The following is a 14,151-nucleotide window of genomic DNA, read 5'->3' on the forward strand; positions in this document are numbered from 1 at the left end:
CAGTCTTTCCAGAAAATAATCTGAAATATCTAAATACGTAGGCCCTTTTTCTGGGAGTCTGTCCTGTAGTAGTGCAAACACATACATGTATGAGGATGCTGTTACAGCCTTATAATGGCAGAAAGCTGGAAATAAATCGCCCATTAATAGAAAAATGGTTAGATGAATAATAGGACATTTGTACTCTATATTATTAGCAGTTGTTAAAAAAATGAGTTGGCTTTATAGGTAAAAAAAAAAAATTGGAGGGAAAAAAGAGCAACAGCAACAACAGAATCTCTGTTGTGTGTGTGTTTAACTTTATTGAAGTGAAAATCACATAACGTGAATAAACGTAACCATTTTAAGTGAACAGTTCAGTGGCATTTAGTACATTCACAATGTTGTGCAACCACCACCTAAATCAAGTGCCAGAACACTTTGCTCACCCCAGAGGAAAACAGTTTCCATTCTCCCCTCTCCCCAGCTTCCGACTACCACCAGTCTGTCTTGTGTCTCTATAGATTTACGTATTCTGGATTCTTTGTATTAAAGGAATCCCATGGAATCGTACAATATGTGTCTGACTGCTTTCACTTGGCATCCGGTTTTCAAGGTCCATCCGTGTTGTAGCATGTATCAGTATTTCATTCCTTTTTGTGGCTGAATAATATCCCATTGTATGGTTAGACTAGAATTTGTCTTTTCATTAGTTGACGGATGTTTGGGTTGTTTCTGCTTTTTGGCTGTTGTGAATCGTACTGTTGTGCACATTTGTATGCGACTATTTGAGCGCCTATTTTCAATTCTTTTAGATGTATACCTAGGAGTGTGGAATTGCTTGGTCATGTGATAATTCTATGTTTAACTTTCTGAGGAACCACCAAGAAAACACCAAGCTGTTTTCTGTTGTATATATTTGAATAATATATTTGTATAAGCATAGAGAAGGATGTGAAAACATACACATACCAGTTATCTTAGGCTGGTAAAAATGTGGACGGATTGGAGGAAATTAATAATTTCTCCATTGTCTGTTACTTCACTGGTTACAATGAGCGTGAATTACTTTTAAAGATAAAAGTAATAAAAAGAAAACATATAGAACAAAAGCTTAAAAGAATATAGTATATATATAGAAGCATAGTATAAAATTTTACAGAGAGTCAAGTGTTCCATAATCAAAATAAAGTATACATTTTTTTCTAAACTTCAATGTTAGGATTCCTTTTTTTTTTTTAAGTACATTCTAATCTTCTAGTAAAATTCTCAAACTTCTAGGAAAATTGATTTTCTCCATCTTTTCCTCTGTTTTGGAACACATTAATTTTAAGTATTTAAAAATTCTTGACTGTTATTTCTTTTTTTTTTTTTTTTTTTAAGAATTATTGATTGATTGATTGATTGATTTATGGCTGTGTTGGGTCTTCGTTTCTGTGCGAGGGCTTTCTCTAGTTACAGCGAGCGGGGGCCACTCTTCATCGCGGTGCGCGGGTCTCTCACTGTCGCGGCCTCTCTTGCTGCGGAGCACAGCCTCCAGACGCGCAGGCTCAGTAGTTGTGGCGCACGGGCTTAGTTGCTCCGCGGCAATGTGGGATCTTCCCAGACCAGGGCTCGAACCCGTGTCCCCTGCATTGGCAGGCAGATTTTCAACCACTGCGCCACCAGGGAAGCCCTTGACTGTTATTTCTAATATCTGAATTATTGTGAACCATTTGTATTGTATGCTTTTTTTTTTTTCCCCCTTGGTTTTCCGTCATACAGCCCTATCTTTTAGCATGTCTGGTTATTTTTGATTAGATGGTAGGCACTGTGTTGTAAAAATTGTAGAAGCCCCAGATGATGTCACTCTACCCCAGAGAGGATTTATTCTTTCCTCCCCAGGCACATAGAGTAGGAGACAGTCATCTTAATCTAGTTCTCGTTTGGTCCCCCTGTTCCTGGGGTTTGGCTATCCAGGGTACTGGACGGAGGGCCTGCTGCACTCTCTGCCCCACCCCATTGGCAGGTCTTAAACTAGGATCTTGGTTTCCTCGGCACCGTGAGACAGCCCTGAACGGCTCTGCTTTTCAGAAGGTATCTAGCTTAGCTTTTTAGCCTCCTGCTCCCTGCAGATTCAGCAAATGTTCTAAGGGAAAACTGGCTGTGTGTTTGCAGTCCCTCAAGTGTCCAGTGTCCCTCTAGCTTAGAAAGACCACCAAAAGCTCTGCCGGTGTCTCTGTTTCTCCAACAGTGGTTCTTGGCTGGGAAAAGCCCAGATATTCAGCTTCTTGCCCAGGCTCAGAGTCACAGATCTCCCCAGTGGCTGCAGAAGTCAAGTCAACTATTATTACTTCTGAGGGTTTTTTTTTTGCTCTTCGGAATCTTAGTGCTTCTAGTTTTCATTGCTTTGGCTGCTCTTTGATGTCTTTAAGCAGATTATTTTCTGTTTATCTGGTGTTTTCTTATTGTTCTTGGCAGAGTGTAATTCTGTGGCAGCTACTCTGAATTACCTGGAAGCAGAGGTTCCATGTCTTTTAATCTTAAAAATCTTAGTTCAATTAATTGAACACCATTTTATTAGTGGGGGGAGGTAATGACTGTACAAAAAGATGGCTGGGAAATGTTTCCATGTTCTTAGATGTAGTTGTATCAGTTGTACTGATTTTTCTCCTGGGATTAGACTGGTTTTATGTCATTCATATGGTGTCACTGATTTTATATTCTGATCCTTTGAAAGGACTCTTCTTATTAAGCTAACTGTAGTCTTTTATTTAAACTTTGGATTTCTCATCCCTCTCCTTAATAGTCAGTACTTCCTAACCAGTTATCTACCCCATGGAGGGTTCAAGAAGAAAGAAAAGCGCCTTTTACTTTCTCTGGAAATGTATGACTTGGCCATCTCCATATTACCACAGACCTTGACACCCTTTTTGAAGCCTACCTTTCTATTTAGTTTGAAGCCATCTTTAGATGATCCTTTCATGTTGTGACGGTGTCTCTTTTTGTTGTTTGTTAATTTTTAGGTTGAATAGTCAAAAGTGTTTTACTTCTTGGTTCCCTGGCCTGCTCCACCCTGGGTCAGCAATTAATTTAAGCCACTGGTCGACTATATATTGTTTTAATGGTATAAATTGCTAAGCTACACAGGTTCCTTTATGGTATTATTCTCTGGCTCTGTAAAAAATGCTGGAAGGCCAACAAAATGAGTAGAGATAGTGGCACGTCTTTGATCTTAACAAATTGTAGCTGGAAGATGGATTTCCCATGAGGCCACATAGTTCCTACTAGTTAAGCCTCTGTATTAGTTTCCTGAGACTGTTGTAACAAAGTGTACTACAAACTGGGTGGCTTAAAAGAACAGAAATGTGTCCTGTCATAGTTTAGGAGGCAGAACTCTGAAATCAAGGTGTCAGCAGAGTTGGTTCCTTTTGGAGGATCTGAGGGTGAATCTGTTGCACGCCTGTAGCCTGGCTTATACTGCTTACCAGCAAGCCTTGGTGTTGTGGCTGCACTCCTCCAATCTGTTTGTTTTCTTTTTTTTTAATTTAATTTTATTTTTTTTTTTATACAGCAGGTTCTTATTAGTTATCCATTATATACATATTCGTGTATATATGGCAATCCCAATCTCCCAATTCATCCCCACCCCGCCGCTTTTCTCCCTTGGTGTCCATACATTTGTTCTCTACATCTGTGTCTCAATTTCTGCCCTGTAAACCGGTTCATTTGTACCATTTCTCTAGGTTCCACATATATGCGTTAATATACGATATTTGTTTTTCTCTTCCTGACTTACTTCACTCTGTATGACAGTCTCTAGATCCATCCACGTCTCTACAAATGACCCATTTTTGTTCCTTCTTAAGGCTGAGTAATACTCCATTGCATATATGTACCACATCTTTATCCATTCATCTGTGTCCCAATTTCGTTCTTTTTTATGGCTAATATTCCATTGTATATGGGTACCACATCTTCTTTATCCATTGGTCTGTCGATGGCCATTTAGGTTGCTTCCATGTCCTGACTATTGTAAATAGTGCTGCAGTGAACATTGGGGTGCATGTGTCATTTTGAATTATGGTTTTCTCAGGGTATATGCCCAGTAGTGGGATTGCTGGGTCATATGGTAATTCTATTTTTAGCTTTTTAAGGAACCTCCATACTGTTCTCCATAGTGGCTGTATCAATTTACATTCCCACCAACAGTGCAAGAGGGTTCCCTTTTCTCCACACCCTCTCCAGCGTTTGTTGTTTGTAGATTTTCTGATGATGCCAATTCTAACTGGTGTGAGGTGATACCTCATTGTAGTTTTGATTTGCATTTCTCTAATAATCAGTGATGTTGAACAGCTTTTCATGTGCTTCTTGGCCATCTGTGTGTCTTCTTTGGAGAAATGTCTATTTAGGTCTTCTGCCCATGTTTAGATTGGGTTGTTTGTTCTTTTAATATTGAGCTGCATGAACTGTTTATATATTTTGGAGATTAATCCTTTGTCCGTTGATTCGTTTGCAAATATTTTCTCCCATTCTGAGGGTTGTCTTTTCATCTTGTTTGTGTTTCCTTTGCTTTGAAAAAGCTTTTAAGTTTCATTAGGTCCCATTTGTTTATTTTGTCTTTATTTCCATTACACTAGGAGGTGGATCAAAAAATATCTTGCTGTGATTTATGTCAAAGAGTACTCTTCCTATGTTTTTCTCTAAGAGTTTTATAGTGTCCTGTCTTACATAGGTCTGTAATCCATTTTGAGTTTATTTTTGTGTATGGTGTTAAGGAGTGTTCTAATTTCCTTCTTTTACGTGTAGCTGTCCAGTTTTCCCAGGACCAACTTATTGAAGAGACTGTCTTTTCTCCATTGTATATCCTTGCCTCCTTTGTCATAGATTAGTTAACCATAGGTGCATGGGTTTATCTCTGGGCTTTCTATCCTGTTCCATTGATCTATATTTCTGTTTTTGTGCCAGTACCATATTGTCTTGATTACTATAGCTTTGTAGTATAGTCTGAAGTAGGGAGTCTGATTCCTCCATCTCTGTTTTTTTCCCTCAATACTGCTTTGGCTATTTGGGGTCTTCTGTGTCTCCATGCAGATTTTAAGATTTTTTTGTTCTAGTTCTGTAAAAAATGCCACTGGTAATTTGATAGGGATTGCATTGAATCTGTAGATTGCTTTGGGTAGCATAGTCATTTTCACAATATTGATTCTTCCAATCCAAGAACATGGTATATCTCTCCATCTGTTTGTGTTATCTTTGATTTCTTTCATCAGTGTCTTACAGTTTTTGGCATACAGGTCTTTTACCTCCTTATGTAGGTTTATTCCTAGGTATTTTTTTTTTTTTTTTGCGGTACGCGGGCCTCTCACTGTTGTGGCCTCTCCCGTTGTGGAGCACAGGCTCCGGACGCGCAGGCCCAGCGGCCATGGCTCACGGGCCCAACCGCTTCGCCGCATGTGGGATCCTCCCGGACCGGGGCATGAACCCACGTCCCGTCCCCTGCATCAGCAAGCGGACTCTCCACCACTGCACCACCAGGGAAGCCCTATTCCTAGGTATTTTATTCTATTTGTTGCAGTGGTGAATGGGATTGTTTCCTTAATTTCTCTTTCTGATCTTTCGTTGTTAGTGTATAGGAATGCAAGAGATTTCTGTGCATTAATTTTGTATCCTGCAACTTTACCAAATTCATGAATTAGCTCTAGTAGTTTTCTGGTGGTATCTTTAAGATTCTCTCTCTATAGTATCATGTCATCGGCAAACAGTGACGGTTTTACTTCTTTTTCGATTTGTATTCCTTTTTTTTCTTTTTCTTCTCTGATTGCCATGGCCAGGACTTCCAAAACTATGTTGACTAATAGTGGTGGGAGTGGACATCCTTGTCTTGTTCCTGATCTTAGAGGAGATGCCTCCAGTTTTTCACCATTGAAAATGATGTTTGCTGTGGGTTTGTCATATATGGCCTTTATTATGTTGAGGTGGTTTCCCTCTATGCCCAGTTTCTGGAGAGTTTTTTTTTTTATCATAAATGGATGTTGAATTTTGTCAAAAGCTTTTTCTGCATCTATTGAGATGATCGTATGGTTGTTTTTTTTTTTTTTTACATCTTTATTGGAGTATAATTGCTTTACAATGGTGTGTTAGTTTCCGCTTTATAACAAAGTGAATCAGTTATACATGTACATATGTTCCCATATCTCTTCCCTCTTGCATCACCCTCCCTATCCCACCCCTCTAGATGGTCACTGAGCACCGAGCTGATCTCCCTGTCCTGTGCGGCTGCTTCCCACTAGCTATCTACCTTACGTTTGTTAGTGTATATATGTCCATGCCACTCTCTCGCTTTGTCACAGCTTCCCCTTCCCCTTCCCCATATCCTCAAGTCCATTCTCTAGTAGGTCTGTGTCTTTATTCCTGTCTTACCCCTAGGTTCTTCATGACATTTTTTTTCCTTAAATTCCATACATATGTGTTAGCATATGGTATTTGTCTTTCTCTTTCTGACTTACTTCACTCTGTATGACAGACCCTAGGTCCATCCAGCTCATTACAAATAGCTCAAGTTTGTTTCTTTTTATGACTAATATTCCATTGTATAGGTGTGCCACATCTTCATTTATTTATTTTTAACATCTTTATTGGGGTATGATTGCTTTACAATGGTGTGTTAGTTTCTGCTTTATAACAAAGTGAATCAGTTATACATATACATATGTTCCCATATCTCTTCCCTCTTTGTCTCCCTCCCTCCCACCCTCCCTATCCCACCCCTCCAGGTGGTCACAGAGCACCGAGCTGATCTCCCTGTGCTATGCAGCTGCTTCCCACTAGCTATCTGCCTTACGTTTGGTAGTGTATATATGTCCATGCCTCTCTCGCTTTGTCACAGCTCACCCTTCCCCCTCCCCATATCCTCAAGTCCGTTGTCTAGTAGGTCTGTGTCTTTATTCCTGTCTTACCCCTAGGTTCTTCATGACATTTTTTACCCCCTTAAATTCCATATATATGTGTTAGCATACGGTATTTGTCTTTTTTCTTCTGACTTACTCCACTCTGTATGACAGACTCTGGGTCTATCCACCTCATTACAAATAGCTCAATTTCGTTTCTTTTTATGGCTGAGTAATATTCCATTGTATATATGTGCCACATCTTCTTTATCCATTCATCCGATGATGGGCGCTTAGGTTGTTTCCATCTCCGGGCTATTGTAAATAGAGCTGCAGTGAACATTTTGGTACATGACTCTTTTTGAATTACGGTTTTCTCAGGGTATATGCCCAGTAGTGGGATTGCTGGGTCATATGGTAGTTCCATTTGTAGTTTTTTAAGGAACCTCCATACTGTTCTCCATAGTGGCTGTACCAGTTCACATTCCCACCAGCAGTGCAAGAGTGTTCCCTTTTCTCCGCACCCTGTCCAGCATTTATTGTTTCTAGATTTTTTGATGATGGCCATTCTGACTGGTGTGAGATGATATCTCATTGTAGTTTTGATTTGCATTTCTCGAATGATTAATGCTGTTGAGCATTCTTTCATGTGTTTGTTGGCAGTCTGTATATCTTCTTTGGAGAAATGTCTATTTAGGTCTTCTGCCCATTTTTAGATTGGGCTGTTTGTTCTTTGTTATTGAGCTGCATGAGCTGCTTGTAAATTTTGGAGATGAATCCTTTATCAGTTGTTTCATTTGCAAATATTTTCTCCCATTCTGAGGGTTGTCTTTTGGTCTTGTTTATTGTTTATGGTTTCCTTTGCTGCGCAGAAGCTTTGAAGTTTCATTAGGTCCCATTTGTTTATTTTTGTTTTTGTTTCCATTTCTCTAGGAGGTGGGTCAAAACGGATCTTGCTGTGATTTATGTCATAGAGTGTTCTGCCTATGTTTTCCTCTAAGAGTTTGATAGTTTCTGGCCTTACATTTAGGTCTTTAATCCATTTTGAGCTTATTTTTGTGTAAGGTGTTATGGTATTCGATCACTCCCTAACACCATACTCATACTTTTACATGTACCTGTCCAGTTTTCCCAGCACCACTTATTAAAGAGGCTGTCCTTTCTCCACTGTACATTCCTGCCTCCTTATCACAGATAAGGCGACCATATGTGCGTGGGTTTATCTCTGGGCTTTCTATCCTGTTCCATTGATCTATATTTCTGCTTTTGTGCCAGTACCATACTGTCTTGATTACTGTAGCTTTGTAGTATATAGTCTGAAGTCAGGGAGCCTGATTCCTCCAGCTCCGTTTTTCGTTCTCAAGATTGCTTTGGCTATTCGGGGTCTTTTGTGTTTCCATACAAATTGTGAAATTTTTTGTTCTAGTTCTGTGAAAAATGCCAGTGGTAGTTTGATAGGGATTGCATTGAATCTGTAGATTGCTTTGGGTAGTAGAGTCATTTTCACAATATTGATTCTTCCAATCCAAGAACATGGTATATCTCTCCATCTATTTGTGTCATCTTTAATTTCTTTCATCAGTGTCTTATAATTTTCTGCATGCAGGTCTTTTGTCTCCTTAGGTAGGTTTATTCCTAGATATTTTATTCTTTTTGTTGCAGTGGTAAATGGGAGTGTTTTCTTGATTTCACGTTCAGATTTTTCGTCATTAGTGTGTAGGAATGCCAGAGATTTCTGTGCATTAATTTTGTATCCTGCTACTTTACCCAATTCATTGATTAACTCTAGTAGTTTTCTGGTAGCATCTTTAGGATTCTCTGTGTATAGTATCATGTCATCTGCAAACAGTGACAGCTTTACTTGTTTTCCGATTTGGATTCCTTTTATTTCCTTTTCTTCTCTGATTGCTGTGGCTAAAACTTCCAAAACTATGTTGAATAAGAGTGGTGAGAGTGGGCAACCTTGTCTTGTTCCTGATCTTAGTGGAAATGCTTTCAGTTTTTTAACCATTGAGGACCATGTTGGCTGTGGGTTTGTCATATATGGCCTTTATTATGCTGAGGAAAGTTCCCTCTGTGCCTACTCTCTGCAGGGTTTTTATCATAAATGGTTGTTGAATTTTGTCGAAAGCTTTCTCTGCATCTGTTGAGATGATCATATGGTTTTTCTCCTTCAATTTGTTAATATGGTGTATCACGTTGATTGATTTGCATATATTGAAGAATCCTTGCATTCCTGGAATAAACCCCACTTGATCATGGTGTATGATCCTTTTAATGTGCTGTTGGATTCTGTTTGCTAGTATTTTGTTGAGGATTTTTGCATCTATGTTCATCAGTGATATTGGCCTGTAGTTTTCTTTCTTTGTGACATCCTTGTCTGGTTTTAGTATCAGGGTGATGGTGGCCTCGTAGAATGAGTTTGGGAGTGTTCCTCCCTCTGCTATATTTTGGAAGAGTTTGAGAAGGATAGGTGTTAGCTCTTCTCTAAACGCTTGATAGAATTCGCCTGTGAAGCCATCTTGTCCTGGGCTCTTGTTTGTTGGAAGATTTTTAATCATAGTTTCAATTTCAGTGCTTGTGATTGGTCTGTTCATATTTTCTATTTCTTCCTGATTCAGTCTTGGCAGGTTGTGCATTTCTAAGAATTTGTCCATTTCTTCCAGGTTGTCCATTTTATTGGCATAGAATTGCTTGTAGTAACCTCTCATGATCTTTTGTATTTCTGCAGTGTCAGTTGTTACTTCTCCTTTTTCATTTCTAATTGTATTGATTTGAGTCTTCTCCCTTTTTTTCTTGATGAGTCTGGCTAATGGTTTATCAATTTTGTTTATCTTCTCAAAGAACCAGCTTTTAGTTTTATTGATCTTTGCTATCGTTTTCTTTCTGATGTGATCTTTATGATCTCTTTCCTTCTGCTAACTTTGGGGTTTTTTTTTGTTCTTCTTTCTCTAATTGTTTTAGGTGCAAGGTTAGGTTGTTTATTCGAGATGTTTCCTGTTTCTTAAGGTAGGATTGTATTGCTATAAACTTCCCTCTTAGAACTGCTTTTGCTGCATCACATAGGTTTTGGGTGGTCGTGTCTCCATTGTCATTTGTTTCTAGGTATTTTTTGATTTCCTCTTTGATTTCTTCAGGGATCACTTCGTTATTAAGTAGTGTATTGTTTAGCCTCCATGTGTTTGTAGTTTTTACAGATATTTTATGGTAGTTGATATCTAGTCTCATAGCATTGTGGTCGGAAAAGATACTTGATACAATTTCAATTTTCTTAAATTTACCGAGGCTTGATTTGTGACCCAAGATATGATCTATCCTGGAGAATGTTCCATGAGCACTTGAGAAAAATGTGTATTCTGTTGTTTTTAGATGGAATGTCCTATAAATACCAATTAAGTCCATCTTGTTTAATGTATCATTTAAAGCTTGTGTTTCCTTATTTATTTTCATTTTGGATGATCTGTCCATTGGTGAAAATGGGGTGTTAAAAGTCCCCTACTATGAATGTGTTATTGTCGATTTCTCCTTTTTTGGCTGTTAGTATTTGCCTTATGTATTGAGGTGCTCCTATGTCGGGTGCATAAATATTTACAATTGTTATATCTTCTTCCTGGATTGATCCCTTGATCATTATGTAGTGTCTTTTTTTGTCTCTTCTAATAGTCTTTATTTTAAAGTCTATTTTGTCTGATACGAGAATTGCTACTCCAGCTTTCTTTTGGTTTCCATTTGCATGGAATATCTTTTTCCATCCCCTTACTTTCAGTCTGTATGTGTCTCTAGGTCTGAAGTGGGTCTCTTGTAGACAGCATATATATGGGTCTTGTTTTTGTATCCATTCAGCCAATCTGTGTCTTTTGGTGGGAGCATTTAGTCCATTTACGTTTAAGGTAATTATCAATATGTATGTTCCTATTCCCATTTTCTTAATTGTTTTGGGATTGTTATTGTAGGTCTTTTCCTTCTCTTGTGTTTCTTGCGTAGAGAAGTTCCTTTTGCATTTGTTGTAAAGCTGGTTTGGTGGTGCTGAATTCTCTCAGCTTTTGCTTGTCTGTAAACGTTTTAATTTCTCCATCAAATCTGAATGAAATCCTTGCTGAGTAGAGTAATCTTGGTTTTAGGTTCTTCCCTTTCATCACTTTAAATATGTCTTGCCACTCCCTTCTGGCTTGTAGAGTTTCCACTGAGAAATCAGCTGTTAACCTTATGGGAGTTCCCTTGTATGTTGTCATTTTTCCCTTGCTGCTTTCAATAATTTTTCTTTGTCTTTAATTTTTGCCAATTTGATTACTATGTGTCTCGGCTGTTCCTCCTCAGGTTTATCCTGTATGGGACTCTCTGCGCTTCCTGGACTTGGGTGGCTATTTCCTTTCCCATGTTAGGGAAGTTTTCGGCTGTAATCTCTTCATATATTTTCTTGGGTCGTTTCTCTCTCTGTTTTCCTTCTGGGTCCCCTATAATGTGAATGTTGTTGCATTTAATGTTGTCCCAGTGGTCTTTTAGGCTGTCTTCATTTCTTTTCATTCTTTTTTCTTTGTTCTGTTCTGCAGCAGTGAATTCCACCATTCTGTCTTCCAGGTCACTTATCTGTTCTTCTGCCGCAGTTATTCTGCTGTTGATTTCTTCTAGTGTAGTTTTCATTTCAGTTATTTTATTGTTCATCTCTGTTTCTTTGTTCTTTAATTCTTCTAGGTCTTTTTTAAACATTTCTTGCATCTGCTCGATCTTTGCTTCCAGTCTTTTTCCAAGGTCCTGGATAATAATATCATTATTCTGAATTCTTTTTCTGGAAGTTTGCCTATCTCCACTTCATTTAGTTGTTTTTCTGGGGTTTTATCTTGTTCCTTCATCTGGTACATAGCCCTCTGCCTTTTCATTCTGTCTGTCTTACTGTGACTGTCTCTCCATTCTCTGTCTTCATCTCTCCATGGCCTTCCTCTCTGTCTCTTTCTCCCAAATCTCCCTTCACCTTTCTCTTAACAGGATCTATCATTGGATTTAGGGCCCACTGTAAATCCAAGATGATCTCAACTCAAGATCCATCATTACAACTTCAGAGACCCTGTTTTCAAGTAAAGACACAGTCAGAGGTTCTAAGTGGACATACATTTTGGAGACCACATTTCAATACAGCATAGCCTCCTTTCCTCTACTTCTGTGTCTTCAGTGCCTTTTTGGATTCAGATACGTGTGATTCTTCTCCTCAGGGGAAAAGGGAGGCTTACTGAAGCTAAAACAAATTTCAGTTTGGCTCTATCCTTGAGAGTTACAGAATCCAGAGTTAGAGCAATCACTTTTTACAGGAGGAGTGCCATTCTTTTGGTGTGGGCTAAGGAAGAAGAGTAGAATCAGTAGGTATAGTCTGGAAAGATTTTCAGGAACCAGGCACAGCTAATGGTACCCACAGGTAAATAAACCTTAGATGTGTAAATGGAGGGTATTACCTTGTGACTGTGAAACTCAGCAGTGCCTTTTTCCAAATTAATGTTTGGTGTGGGGTTTTTTTGTTGTTGTTTTTTTTTCTTTTTTTTTTTTTTTTTTTGCGTTATGCGGGCCTCTCACTGTTGTGGCCTCTCCCATTGCGGAGCACAGGCTCCAGACGCACAGGCTCAGCGGCCCAGCCGCTCCACATGTGGGATCCTCCCGGACCGGGGCACGAACCCGCGTCCCCTGCAATGGCAGGCAGACTCTCAACCACTGCGCCACCAGGGAAGCCCTTGTTGTTGTTTCTTTCAGTGAAATCTCATTTTAAGGGTAAGCCCCAGGTTGGAAGGTAAGCAGGTGTAGAAAATGAAAAACAGTAAAAAAAGAAAGAAAGAAAGAAAATGAAAAACAGTGGTTCTTAAATTTCAGAAGGAGAAAGGTGAATTTTCTTTTGCCTTAAAATTTTGGGGAAAGAATTTTGGACTCATTACTTGTATGATAACCAGCAGCAAAAAGGTCAAGAAGGAAGAAGTGTAGTGTTTGTAACATGTGTCAGGCCTTTTCAGTTTAAACTTTAGTGGAAGTGAAATGCAGCCAGTTCTTGGAATCATGAGATCATTATTTCTCTTTCTGCAGATCGAGGCGACTGGCAGAGGGAAAGAAAGTTCAACTATGGTGGTGGCAATAACAATCCACCCTGGGGTGGTGACAGGCACCATCAGTATGAGCAGCACTGGTACAAGGACCACCATTATGGGGACCGGCGACACATGGACGCCCACCGTTCAGGGAACTACCGACCCAACAACCTGTCCAGAAAGAGACCGTATGACCAGTACAGCAGTGACCGCGACCACCGGGGACACAGAGATTATTATGACCGGTATGCAGAGGGCCCTCAGACACCAGGCACTGACCTCTGCCAGGGGCTTCCTATTTATAGGTGGAGAGACAAGCCACAGAAACTTCATGCATTTATCCATCAGATGCTCGTTCTTCCCATGTGCCAGGCGTGGTCCCACGTCTGGTGCTGTGTTTCTGCCATCAAGGCATCTTCAGAATGTTGGGGAGAAATCATGATGTAGGCAGCTGACATTGTGTGCTGAGTGGACGGTTGAAAGAATGGATTTTTGAGTTTTTCCTGAGGGCTGAGGAAGAGGGGAGGCTGGTGATTCTTGGTTTGGGCCCTGGAGAGTCAGCTAAGCAGAGAGAGGTGGACTAGGCGTCACAGGCCCAGGCCAAGGATAGGCCCCCAGGAAGGGATGCCCAGAAGATGAACAGGTTGGATGTGGGGGTGGGGCTTGAATGCCAAGTTACAGGTTTTAAGTTTTATTCTCTGGGCCAAGGAGCCATTTATGGTTTCATCATCACACTTGTGCAGGGGGAGTTTTCTGCCATCCTCTGAGGAAATCTAGAGAAGTGGTAGCCATTAAGTATCAGAGTCTGCAACCAAAATGATTAAGCTCTGTGCTATGGTGTCGGCCACACTAGGCCGAGCACTAGCCTGTGGTCCTTTCATGCTAGGAGCCCACAGTTTAGCGGTCACAGTCTTTTGAAGTTGTCCCTTCTCTACAACTATATAATATCATGATATGATGGGCCAAGGTTTTGTGAGAGGAGTTAGCACTAAGTACAGGAAGGGCTGAAGAGGTTTTATCTATTCTTAATTTCAGGACTTAGCTGTATTTTAGCTTCCTAGCAACTTTGGTTTCCCCTAGGCTAAAGACATGCTTTGACTGCACCTTGAAATTAATATAGGAAAATTTCATATAAACATCTCCGTGTCCTGCCTTCTTTTGGAGGATCTGGTGATACCAGGCTGCTTTAGCACAGCAGCTGTGGCGGAGTAGCAGCAGCCTCTGTTAGGAGGGGTCTGTAC

At 39.9% G+C, this 14,151-nt stretch overlaps 1 protein-coding gene across 6 annotated transcripts in view; it reads left to right on the forward strand.

Annotated features, from left to right (window-relative positions):
- Positions 1–14,151, forward strand: part of CHD2 (chromodomain helicase DNA binding protein 2) — a 128,494-nt gene that overhangs the window by 106,606 nt on the left and 7,737 nt on the right. For all 6 annotated transcript variants that reach the window (XM_032621112.1, XM_032621115.1, XM_032621111.1 and 3 more), the window contains one exon: positions 12,909–13,155. In XM_032621112.1, coding sequence (XP_032477003.1) covers positions 12,909–13,155 — 247 coding nt within the window. The remainder of the gene's footprint in view (positions 1–12,908; positions 13,156–14,151) is intronic.

The sequence above is a fragment of the Phocoena sinus genome, chromosome 2, assembly GCF_008692025.1.
Source record: "Phocoena sinus isolate mPhoSin1 chromosome 2, mPhoSin1.pri, whole genome shotgun sequence".
NCBI classification, from domain to species: domain Eukaryota; kingdom Metazoa; phylum Chordata; class Mammalia; order Artiodactyla; family Phocoenidae; genus Phocoena; species Phocoena sinus.